Source organism: Xenopus laevis, chromosome 6S (assembly GCF_017654675.1).
Source record: "Xenopus laevis strain J_2021 chromosome 6S, Xenopus_laevis_v10.1, whole genome shotgun sequence".
Classification (NCBI taxonomy): Eukaryota; Metazoa; Chordata; class Amphibia; order Anura; family Pipidae; genus Xenopus; species Xenopus laevis.
The window spans coordinates 12,792,728-12,805,397 of record NC_054382.1 but is presented as its reverse complement, the minus strand read 5'-3'; the positions used below and the strand labels follow the sequence as shown (position 1 = coordinate 12,805,397).

The window sequence follows — 12,670 nt, the reverse complement described above, 5'->3', positions numbered from 1 at the left end:
GAAAAACGGGATGTGTTCTAATTTTGTTATATGAAGAATTTCACGGGCACACATGAGATGCATTTAGCAGGACGAGCCCTTCCGATTTTATTTAATGCAATGTGCAACGTTTGGGGGACATGCCCCTCTCGTGTGCCAGTGAAATTCTTCATACACTGTAACGGAGGTTGCCGATTCGCCCGTCACTGAGCACCAAGATGGAGGATATTGGGAGTGTAAGGTGTGCGGTTTCTCCACTGGTTGTTTGGTTCTAATTTTTTTTAAAAAATATTGTACCCATTTGCAAAGATCTTTGTTATTGATAATATTCTGTCGATAGAAGATAGGACATATTATAGGGAATGAAGCGCAGGCAATATAAGTCACATTCTCATTGACTATCATTTTTTTTAAAAAACCACAATGGATTCCAAGAGGGACAGGGGTAAGGGGCAAGCGTGGAGTGGAGCATCTCCGTAGGGTAGATTCCTTGACTGGACGTTCCCTGTAATTGGTTGGTGTCAATTACAACATGCTGGGATCTCGAGCAGGTCTCTCCGCTATTCAGCTTCGTAGGGATTTTGCCCCCCGCGACATTAGCTTGATTGGATGTTCTTCATTTCAGCACAATGGAGAAACGGGATATCACTTGATGTTATCACTTTCTATTTTTATAGCGGATAAAAAAACCTCCTGAGAAGCCATTGAGCAGCTCCGATACATTTCTTCCCAACACTGTTTACTGTGTACACCGTTTATATGTTTATATATAGTGTTGCTTTTGTGTTTCAAATACGTCAAGATTTTAGAGGAAATTGAGCTTTTAATATTGGCTCATTTACAGATCTATATTAAAAGACATTGGGGGTATATTTATTAAAGTTAGAGGTCACCTAGAGAGAAATTCCGCCACTCTCCATTCATTTCTATGGGATTTTTAAAAGAGTATTTATCAAAGAGTGAAAGTGAAAATTCATCCTTTGATAAATACGCCTTTCCAAATATTACTTGATTATTATGGAGTCTATGGGAGACAGCCTTTCCGTAATTTGGAGCTTTCTGGATAACAGGTTTCAGGATAACGGATCCCATACCTGTATTATAAATTAAATACATGATCTGGTGACAGGTGGTAGAATTATCCACCATCCCTTTGCCTTTGCTTACAGTTCTTCCCCTTATCTTTATTTCATTGGATTGTGAATGCCGAGAGGAGATGAATGGGATTCTAGTTTATTCTTTAATCCAGTGCGGAGCCCGGGGGAAAAGTCTAGAGAAGAACCACTCGGAAAGTTGTTGTTTTTTTTTAACGTTCCTTTATCATTGTGTTCAAACGCTCCGTTGCTGTGCTCTCATAGCATCCTCCAATTGTGCTTTGTCTCCAGGGTCCATTTCTTCTTGTGATGCTTTTCTCAATGTCTTCCAAAGTAAAGGTCTGCGGCAAGAAGTCATTTGTCCCTATGCCAGTTCACCGGAGGCTCTTACCGTAGCCATAAGGAGGTACCGTACAATATGCACTTTAAAGCACAGATGCCTCGTATGGGTTCTAAGTTATAACGCTCATCAGAATATTCTTTCCTATTGCTAATCGCAATTCGGAATTAATGGGCCTGGATAGTTTCCTTCTTTATGATTAGTTGCATAAATTGACAATTAAGGAGAAAATGTGGTGCGTTTTACATTGTCATTGACAACCTACAGATTCTCCACTTACTGGGCAATTAAGGCTTCTGCTGACTCTACCCGCTCTGTATTTCCAGCCTGATCTTTCTGTTTAGTTTCCCGACTCTGGGAATACGACGCTGGGCTGGGATACTCTATTCTCTATCTGTAGTTTCAATCAAAATGAAAAGGGTTTCATGCTGGGTGTTCGAGCACACTAACTGGTTAGCGCCAGGTGATACATCGTTACCTAATGTGTCTCTGCCCAATCTCCTGCTGTTAGAATTTATCTAAAAATGTAGAAATTGAACATTAGCCAGGGAAGTAGTTTGATTTTTCTGCAGGTTAGGAACAGACATTTATATGTCATCTTAATTTATACTGTGAACAATGGAGCAGCACATCAAAGGATGAAGATAGCAACGCATAGTATAACCATCAGCTGCTTATCCCACCCCAGTTGTGGTCCTACATGGAAGTACAAGACAGTTTTTCTAGATAGGAAGGCTTAGGCATCAACTGCCTCTGGTGGACACCATGGTGGGCCCAATGGTCTACTTTCTGTGCAGGAGGCATTGCCAAATATCAGTTCTTTGTTTGCCATCTGTTTGTGTAAATCCGCCATTATGGAAACCTGTGTGTGTGTATATAATCTTCATTATGCTAGCCTGTGTGTAATTCTTTAAGGGCAGGGGCACACGAAGCTATGGGGGGAGATTAGTTGCCCAGCGACAAACCGCTTCTTCTTCGGGCGACTAATCTCCCCAAACTGCCTCCCCGCTGGCTAGATTCTAAATCGCTGGCAGGATGGCACTCAGCAGGCTTCGTTTTCTGAAGTCGCCAGAAGATTCCTTGTAAGGCAACTTTGGGCGACTTCAGAAAACGAAGCGTTCCGAGTGCCACCCCGATGGCGATTTAGATACTAGCCGGCAAGAAGGCAATTCAGTGGGAAATTAGTCGCCCGAAGAAGAGGTGATTTGTTGCAGGGCGACTAATCTCCCCGAATTTCCACGTGTGTCTCTGTATGTGCCACCTTCATCACGCTAGCATGTGCAACCTTCATAATGCATGTTTGTATATGTATAATGCTCATCATGCAAGTGTGTGTACAACCTTTGTCATGATAGCCTGTGTGTGTAGTCTTCATATAATGTAATGTCCTAGCCTTTATCAATTAGTTGTATGTTTGTTTGTGTAACCTCCAGTATTTGAATTGTGCTACCCTATATGTGTGTGTGTGTTTGTAACTTTCATCATAGCAGCCTGTGTGTATGTGTTGGTTACAGAAGCCATTTGTATTCTTCACATTTCTACTTAATGTTTCCTTCTGTTAATTTGTTGCCCCCCTGAAGCCTTTCGTTTGGAAAAGTTCAGCAGCTGTCATTGTAAAGCCGGCTCTCGCTTTAACCTTTAATTGAGATGTATGGCTGCAGATTATTTCTGGTAACGAATCGCTTTGCGAGAGACGGAATCGTTTTCCAAGTCAGCTTGTGTCATATGACCTGTTAGAAGAATGCAAATAATTAGCCCCAAATAGAAATGCTCGGCATGCTGGCTAAAAATTACACAGCGGAACCTCCAGGGGACTGGAAAGATGCGGAGTGTTTTTTTTTTGTTTCTTTTCCAGCTGCATTTTCCTGAGGTTTTTAAGTAACTAGATATTCTCTGCATGTCATTGTACTTCATAATCCAGAGTGAATTGCATTATCTTCCAATTTGCGGCTTACAGTGAAGCGGGAATGGAGTAGGTCTGCTCTCCCCAGAAAATCACTGTGACATTTCAGTTTGGCTCATCAAGGAGGCAGTTTATATATATATATACTCACCATGGTTCTATATATGGAAAGAGAGAGAGAACTACCAAAATAATAGAAATGTATGAGCGTTACAAAGTATACTGCTTCCATCATTGGCCAAAACCTTGTCTTCCAACCATGGTTAGAGAAAAAGAATTCCAGAGATTCTGGAATAGGGTTGGCTCTTGGAGAAGCTTATAGTGAAGTGGAATGGAGTAGGTCTGCTCACCTTATTTATATAGAGAGACAATTACCAAATTAAAAGAAATACTTTTGTAAATGAGGGATACAAATTATACTGCTCCCGTCATTGGCCAATTCCTTGTCTTCCAACCATGGTTAGAGAAAAAGACCCAAGTGATTCTGGAATAGGGTTAGCTCTTGGGGAAGTTTGGAATGAGCTTCTATGAAGATGATGCTAATTGCATTGGTGCAGAGGTCTCAGAGAAAGGCATCATCCATTAATGGACAAAAGTGCATGGACCTCAGCTGAGATTGAATATATGTGCATTGGTTCAACATTAAAGGCAGTGATTGGGAACTTTCAGTTTCACCATACAGGTCCAACCTTTGTAAAGGGATCCCCTTAACCTATAACAAGATGTGTGTATCATTCATCAATAATTCCATCAATATACAGAACACTCTACATTTATATCTAGAATCTAGAAAAGTCATTCTCTCCATATCTCATCCTAGTGGTCTTCAAGCTGACTGCCCCCCCAACCACTGCTCCAGGCCTCCAAGGGTCCAACCTTTGGGAACCAGTGGCTGAGAGTATGAGTAGGATAATCATGAAGCCAAGTCTACAAAGAACTTTACAGCGAAGGAGCCTATGGTCAGGCTGCAGTACACAAACCTAAATATGTCTAATAAGGCCTGTCATTGCATGGGTCTGGATTTTATTTCTGCACTGTCCCATTAGTGAAGATCATATGTTCTCCTGCTTTGTTGAATGTTAAACGGTCATTAATTGTCCTTTGTCACAGGCCAACCGATGACAGCAACCAGCCTCCAGGGAGGGGGGTTTTATCAATGCAAGGCCTCACCTATGGCGTCATTAGAGTGGACTCAGAAGAAAAGCTCTCTGTATTGACAGTGCAAGACGTTGGGACTGTAATGCCTGGTGGTAAGGAAATAAAACTTTGCTTTTTTTATAGTCACCAATGAAGCTCGATTTGCACAGTTGCACTGGTTAGACATGGTCAAAAAACAACTACAGTCTCGGTGAAATGATTAGAACACATATAAATTGTTTTCAGTGGGAAAAAAGAATACAAGCATTTAGCCCTAATGGATAGACCATTGGAAATGCCCCAATAAATTGCCGACTTGGACATGTTTCATCAGCCCTTTTATGGCTGACATAAGATTTAGATATTAAATGCTGATATATAACAACTATGTTTATATTTTACTAATTGGTTTTTTGCTTCATGCTATAATGCCGGCCATATATTAAATCCACTTGCCTACAAGTCTAATTAGCAGTTCATTTAGATGCATAATGCATGCACCAACAGTCAGCGGAATCTGAATTATTTGCTAATTAGACATGTCGGATGAGGATTTAATATGCAGCTGGTGTTAAGGGGCCTATGTGGCAACTATAGTTATGGCTGAGTGTGGCTGATTAGTGTCAGGGGATACTGGGAATGGGGGTATCTGGATAACTACAGCTTGTGTCCCCTGCATGAGGGTAAAGAGATCAGTCTTTTGAGATAATCATGGTCATGTAAGGCCACAGACCAACGGCACAGATGAACCAAGCGCATTGGAAGATGAGAAGATGAGAAGAAGGAAGATGAGAAGAAGGAAGATGAGTTTATACAACAGTGCTAACAGTTCTCTCCTCTCCAACCTCATTTGCTTGAACCCACAGTCGCCCTTTATTTATTTCATAAATTAGCCTTCGAGGAAAGTCTACACAACTCTGTACTATGATTGAGCATTTTGTTAATGTCCGAGACAATGAATAAATGTGCATCGGACTAGAAACGCACACAACACAGGAGAGTCTGTTCCTAATGTATTTGGGGGGCGTGTATCAGAAACCTTCATTATGAATTGCAAACGAGGTAACCGCATTCCTGCATGATTATTAATTATCCACTTCATTGCAGTGGCAATGTTTCCATATGAGGCAAGTTAAAGAAACTATTATTTCATCCCCCAAAGGAATACATATAATTTTCCACTTTACTGAGTATTCGTTATTTAGTTATTGTAATGAGCATGGCATGCCTGGAATTCCGAAGCTGCGATTTTGCTGTTTTTTTTTTTTAAATTGTAATAAAAGTTGAGCTGCAGTCGCAGTACTGGCATTAAAAGCTTAAGGCAGATGCCTCCCAAGGACCAGCTTTGACTTTCAACTGACCCTCCATTGTATTATGAATACAAAGAGGAATCTGCAACATGGAACCTGAAATCAGCTCAGCCATAGTCAACCCTGGTCTTTTAAAAATAGAAAAATTAACGGGAGCAATGCCCGAACTTTATCCTAATGTTTGTAGCCTGAGACTGCAGAAATAAGAGAGGGAGGTCCTAAAATATTTTGTTATTCATTTTAGCTTTGACATTTCTTTTGATGTAAAGACCCTGGCGCACCGATTGCCATCCCACCATCGATTTCGATTCTAGCCGGTGGGAGGAAGTTCGTGGAGATTAGTCGCCCCGAAGAAGAGGAGATTTGTCGATGGGCGACTAATCTCCCCGAATCTGAGCGTTTGTCTCTACCCTTACAGAAAGGCCATCTTCCATAGACTCCATTTTAATAAAAAATTCAGATTTTTAAAATTGATTTCCTTTTTTTCTGTAATCAAGAAACGGTACCTTGTACTTGATTCAAGTATAATTAATCCTTATTAGATGCAAAACAATCCTATTAGGTTTATGTAAAGTTTCAATTTTTCTTAAGTAGACTTAGGGGGTCATTTATTAAAGTCCAATTTTTTCTGCTTGGACTTTTAAAAGGGAAAAACACAATTTTTTTGTGGGGGAAAAAAACTCGATTTTTTTTGTGTGATTTTTTTTTAAACCCCTATGGTGTCCGAATAAAAAAGTACTTCAACTCAGACCTGCAGAGTTCATGTAAAGTCAATGGCAGATATCCCATTGATATCCTGATCTGAGCTGGATTTCCGAAAAAGTTACAGTATCTCGTGGTGAAATCCGAAAAAGTTGCAGAATTCTGGTGTCAAATCGAAAATGTTGTGGTTTTTGGATTAATTCAGCATTTTATCGAGTTTTTTCCTGCACAAGAAATTTTCGGGAAAATGTATTGATAAATAGGGGGGGGGATCAGTGAGGATTTGGTCGGAGTCGTTTTCAGAAAGTTGTGAGAACTTTTCGGATTTTTATTAATAACCCCCTAAATGTATGGAGATCCAAATTATGGAATAATCCCTTATTTGGAATACCCAAGGTCATGAGTTTTTAGGAATAATAGGTCCCATACCTAGCTTCTTGTACACAAAGCTTTCGTTCTTGACCTTTTTGGAACTCATCTTCTTAAACTTTCCAACATGGAAGACCTAGAAATGTCAGGAAATGTCAGTTGCAGACTAATTTTCCCTAGATCAACTGAACAGCCAATCACAGTGTGTCTGCTGGAGAGTCAGTCTGTTTTTTCACTAATTTTCCCAACCAAACAACTGTGTTTTATACAGATAGCCCCACTTTGTCCTTGCTTAAAGTCTTCTTGTGTGGAACATCTCTGTTGGACAGTTTAGCACAGGGGTCCCCAACCTTTTCCACCCGTGAGCAAAATTCAGATGTTAAAAGAGTTGGGGAGCAACACAAGCATCAAAAATGTTCCTGGGTGGTGCCAAATAAGGGTTGTGATTGACTATTGGTAGCCCCTATGTGGACTGGTAGCCTACAGGAGGCTCTGTTTGGCAGTACATCTGGTTTTTATACAACCAAAACTTGCCTCCAAACCTGGAATTCAAAAATAAGCTCCTTCTTTGAGGCAACTGGGAGCAACATCCAAAGGGTTGGAGAGCAACATGTTACTCACGAGCTACTGGTTGGGGATCACTGGTTTAGCATGTTGGAAGATGTAATTTGTGTATTGCTAAAGAACAAGGATGATGAACGCTAAATAAAAAGGAGGCAACAATTTTAAAACAAAACCTTTCAGTAGATGATTTAAGGCTATATGATAGGCTAATAGGGTAACGTAATTGTCTCCCCTTTGGGGCCTCTTACTCCTTCCTATGTTATCCTTTCTGTCTTGTTTATAGTTGAGGATTAGGACTTCCCTAACCTACATTTTCCCCTCTGTAGCTATTATGTGTTCAGTGAGACCAGATGGGATTCCACAGCTGTGTCGGACGGATGAAATAGGAGAACTTTGCGTCTGTGCTCTTGCTACGGGTACATCCTATTACGGCCTTTCTGGCATGACCAAGAACACATTTGAGGTAAGTTGACAGAAGGAAACCACAGGCAATCATAAACAAGGATAAAACTGGATTAAAGAAAAAGTTCTTGGGCAGGAAGTTCCAGAGGAGCTTGTTATTGGAAGTGCAATAATCTGATTAGAAGAAGGTACATTCCTCAGGCCACCAGTTGGTTATCATAATACAAACACAGGGTTTCAATAGGTTATATATATATTGCATATGGTGCTGTTATTAGTCTACCTTGTTAAATGTATCCACTGGACCATATGGTTTCTTTGAAATCTGAAGTTCTTCTAAAGGCCTCCACTTATTGCCTTAGAGTGGTAATAAACAGATTGTGTTTCTTTACTGAGTGTGTCTGTATATTAGGGAATTAGACTGTAAGCTACCCTGGGGCAGGAACATATATGAGTATATGTATAAACTAACAATATCTTTATATGATCATTTCAGTTTTTTTAAGTTTTCAGTTTGAAATGTGATAGGTTCATCCAGGAGGAGATAGTTAGTACCACTGCTAACCCTAAATTGATATGCACCGTGCACCCACAATCTCATCAGCCTCATATTGCCCACCTCAATGTGGGCATATCAGGATTTCGCCAAACGAGCAGATCTCCACCTTAAGGCTTTGGTGATGAAGTGCTCAAGAGCCACTTAATTAGATTATCTACATGTAGAATTTGCTTTCTATTCTTCTACTTGGACTTATCTATACCAAAGTGTTTTAGGTACCTGGGCACCTGTTAATATTTGACTACATCCGGACCTTGAAAAAAAAAAAGATCTTTTGGGCAGGTCTCCAAGTTCATTAGGATTGACATGAGGAGTCTATAGATACTGAAGTTGAGAACACTCAGTATCTGCAACTTTAAAGGGATCCTGTCATCGGAAAACATGTTTTTTTCAAAATGCATCAGTTAATAGTGCTGCTCCAGCAGAATTCTGCACTGAAATCCATTTCTCAAAAGAGCAAACAGATTTTTTTTATATTCAATTTTGAAATCTGACATGGGGCTAGACATATTGTCAATTTCCCAGCTGCCCCTGGTCATACCAGGGTATTTTCTCGGAAGCCTTGCCGGCCAGTCCAACCCTGGGCAGAGAAGATACTTAAATAAATTAACAATGGTAGAAGGCATTTCAGAGTTATTTAATTAATTAATAAAGAATGCCCTTGACCTTCGCCTTCCATAGTGAATATATTTTTATACATTTGCAGCAGGTGCTACATTATCTCGTGTATTCAATAAATAGTCACACCGAGATCTAACATTTTTGACTATATCTCTTTCTCCTTAAAGGTTTTCCCAATGATGAGCTCAGGAGCGCCAATAAGTGAATATCCATTTGTACGGACAGGCCTTCTGGGATTTATAGGACCAGCTGGCTTGGTCTTTGTTGTGGGGAAAATGGACGGTCTGATGGTCGTCAGTGGGCGACGGCATAACGCTGACGACATTGTAGCAACCGCGTTGGCAGTGGAACCGATGAAATTTGTTTACAGAGGAAGGTACGTTCTTATTGGAAAATATGTTAACATTTTAAAGGCCATCTCTTGTGGGGTTTTTTTTTACCATACTGAAGTTATTATCCAATTAAATAAACTATATTAATAATAACAAAAGTTAAAAGCTTCTATGAAGGAACTACTGGCTCGGCCTGCAGTTCTAGCCTTGCCTATCGAGCCTTTGTCTTGCTATAGGTTGGCCTCACACTACTTATTTAGGCTTACAGGGCTCCTATTGTGTCTTTAATCCCATTACAAGATGGCACAATGGGATGTGGCCTTCCAGTCATGAGTTGTTGTATGACAACATGCTCATATCTATATCCTGTAAGGGTGGTGACACATGCTAAGATTCGGGGAGATTTAGTTGCCCAGCAACAAATTGCCTCTTCTTCGGGTGACTAATCTCCCTGAAAAGCCTTCCCGCCGGCTAAATTGTAAATCGCCAGCGGGATGGCACTTGGAGCGCTTCGTTTTTCGGAGTCGTCCAAAGTTTTCTCGTGACGCAAGTCCAGGCGAATTCTGAAAACTAAGAGATCCGTGTACCATTCTGCTGGTGTTTTAGGTTCTAGCCAGCTGGAAGGCTTTTCGGGGAGATTAGTCGCTCGAAGATGAGGTGATTTGTCGATGGGCAACTAAATCTCCCCCAATCTTAATGTGTGTCACTGTCCTTAAGGATATAGATCAGATGATTACTGCTGACATACTTAGGGGGTTATTTACTAAACTCAAAATGCAAAAATCATGAAAAATTCGTGATTTTTTTTTATAAAATTGGACTTTTAAAAAATCATACATTTTTCGGAATTTATTAAACCCCGAGGATGGAAAAATCTGAATCAGAAAATCCAGCATCTCAGACCTGCCGAGGTTGCATGTCCCAATGATTTTTTGATGTGCGCTGGGTTTCGTGCAATACCCCGACGTTTGCGGGTATAAAGCATAAGAAATCTTGAGTTTTCGGGTGAAAATCTGCAAAAAAAATTGAAAATCAGAGGAAACAATTTTTTCCCCTTTTTTTTGTGATTTTTTGCAAAAAAATTTGAAAATAAGAGGAAAACATTTTTCACCCTTTTTTTGTGATTTTTTCCTCCGATTTTCATAGACCTGTCGAGGTTGTATATAAGTCAATGGGAGAAGTCCCAATGATATTTTGATGTGCGCTGGGTTTCGTGCAAAACCCCGAAGTTTTCTGAGTTTTCGGATAAAAAGCATAAGAAATCTGAGTTTTCGGGTGAAAATCTGAAAAAAAAAATTGAAAATCGGAGGAAAAATCGCAAAACAAAAATAGGTGAAAATTGGATTTTTTTCCCGCAAAGCAAGTTTTCGGGTGAAAATATGAAAAAAAAAATTGAAAATCGGAGGAAAAATCGCAAAAAAAGATGAAAAATTGATTTTTTTTTCCCCTTGTTTTGCGATTTTTCCTCCGATTTTCATAGACCTGTCGAGGTTGTATATAAGTCAATGGGAGAAGTCCCAATGATATTTTGATGTGTGCTGGGTTTCGTGCAAAACCCCGAAGTTTTCGGGTAAAAAGCATAATAAATCTGAGTTTTCGGGTGAAAATCTGAAAAAAAAATTGAAAATCGGAGGAAAAATCGCAAAACAAAAAAAGGCGAAAATTGGATTTTTTCTTTCGCAAAGCAAATTTTCGATGAAATGTAATAATAAATAATCGTAAAAAAAAAACCGAGTTTGTAGCAGAAAATATTAAGATAAATTCAGACCTTAGAGTTGAGTCCATTGTTCTGCTGAGAGCAAGTTGCTGGCAGTTAGAGCTGACTAATAGAAGCTGCGTCGGATTTGAATGGTTCAGTTGCCATGGCGCCCATGTGTACTACCGAAGCATTAAATACTACACACAGATGGTAAACTGAGAAAGTATTTTTATTGCAATGAATATAATTAGATATAAATATTGATGCACTGAAATATTTAAACATAATCAGCTCAGGAATGGCCTCTGAAATTTCATAATGGACGTGAGAATACTGTGTTCTCAGGAGGGACTTACAGTGCAAGTGCTACTTACTTACACAACTCTATTCTGGTTTCATTTTTTAATAGTTATGAACAAGCTAAGTAGCAGATTTATCAAAGGTCGAGGTGAATTTTTGAATGAAAAAAAATTCAAGCTATTTTTTGTGTACTTTGACTAGGGAATAGTCCAAATTCGTTTTGAATTTGAAGATATTCGAATATCGAAATGTACTGTCTCTTTAAAAATTCGACTTCGACCATTCGCCATCTAAAACCTGGCGAATTACTGTTTTAGCCTTTGGGGGACCTCCTAGAACCCACTTGGAGTCAATTGGTGGACTTTGAAAAATCAAAGTTTTTTTTTTTTTGGGAAAAACTTCGAATCGAATTTGATCTAATGCCTATTCCTTCGATTCGTACGATTCGAATTCGGCCAAATACGGACCTATTCGATCGAAAACTGACCTATTCGACCCAAAAAAAACTTAATTTCAGTTGTTCTTTGTGAATTCGAATTTCGATGTTTTTTCAATTTGAAATTCGACTCTTGATAAATATGCCCCTAAGTGTCAAACACAGGCACAAGCCCTATCCATACCTGAGACTCGCCAAATTAGAAGGAAAGTCATATCCTATTTGCAGGTGCCAACTGTTAGACAGCCCAAGTGAATGTATTTACTTACCTGAAACCCCAGGCTGGTGCTCCTATCAGCAGAAAACTGCACCGGCCCGGGGTTATTCCAGCGAGCACCATGGAGCAATCGGCTACCGCATTCTTCTTTCTTCTCGGAGCTGCACATGCGCAGTAGCGCGAAAGGCCGAACTTTAAAAAAAAACTGCCTATTTAGTTCTTTAGGGGGTTATTGCATGTGGATTAACGCCTGGTGTGGAGGTAGGGTGCTGCTCCAAGTAATATTTTTGCCTTTGCCACCGATATTACTTGGCCTGTGGTATCTATGGATTCTGTACCATAAAAGCCATAAACTAAAGTTAATATACATAAAGTTATATGAAAATATTGCCTAATTCAGTCACAGTATCTTTAATAAAAGCAGGTAGGTAAATAAATTCTAGCAATCATTATACTGTACTCCCAGCCTGGTTAAAGTGACCTTCTATTCACAATGGCTTAGCCCAACCAACCCAATACTAAAAAGCTAATCCTTATCTTATACGGGTATGGGACCTGTTATCCGGAAACCCATTATCCAGAAAGCTCCAAATTACAGAAAGGCCGTCTCCCATAGACTCCATGTTATCCAAACAATGCAAATCTTTAAAAATTATTTCCTTTTTCTCTGTAATAATAAAACAATAGCTTGTACTTGATCCCAACT

The 12,670-nt window shown here is 39.7% G+C and overlaps 1 protein-coding gene across 9 annotated transcripts in view; it reads left to right on the top strand.

Annotated features, from left to right (window-relative positions):
- The window catches only part of LOC108719832 (disco-interacting protein 2 homolog C-like), a 265,083-nt gene that overhangs the window by 195,091 nt on the left and 57,322 nt on the right, over window positions 1-12,670 (top strand). For all 9 annotated transcript variants that reach the window (XM_041567366.1, XM_041567363.1, XM_041567370.1 and 6 more), the window contains 4 exons: window positions 1,365-1,479; window positions 4,427-4,566; window positions 7,725-7,861; window positions 9,148-9,356. In XM_041567366.1, the coding sequence (XP_041423300.1) occupies window positions 1,365-1,479; window positions 4,427-4,566; window positions 7,725-7,861; window positions 9,148-9,356 (601 nt within the window). The remainder of the gene's footprint in view (window positions 1-1,364; window positions 1,480-4,426; window positions 4,567-7,724; window positions 7,862-9,147; window positions 9,357-12,670) is intronic.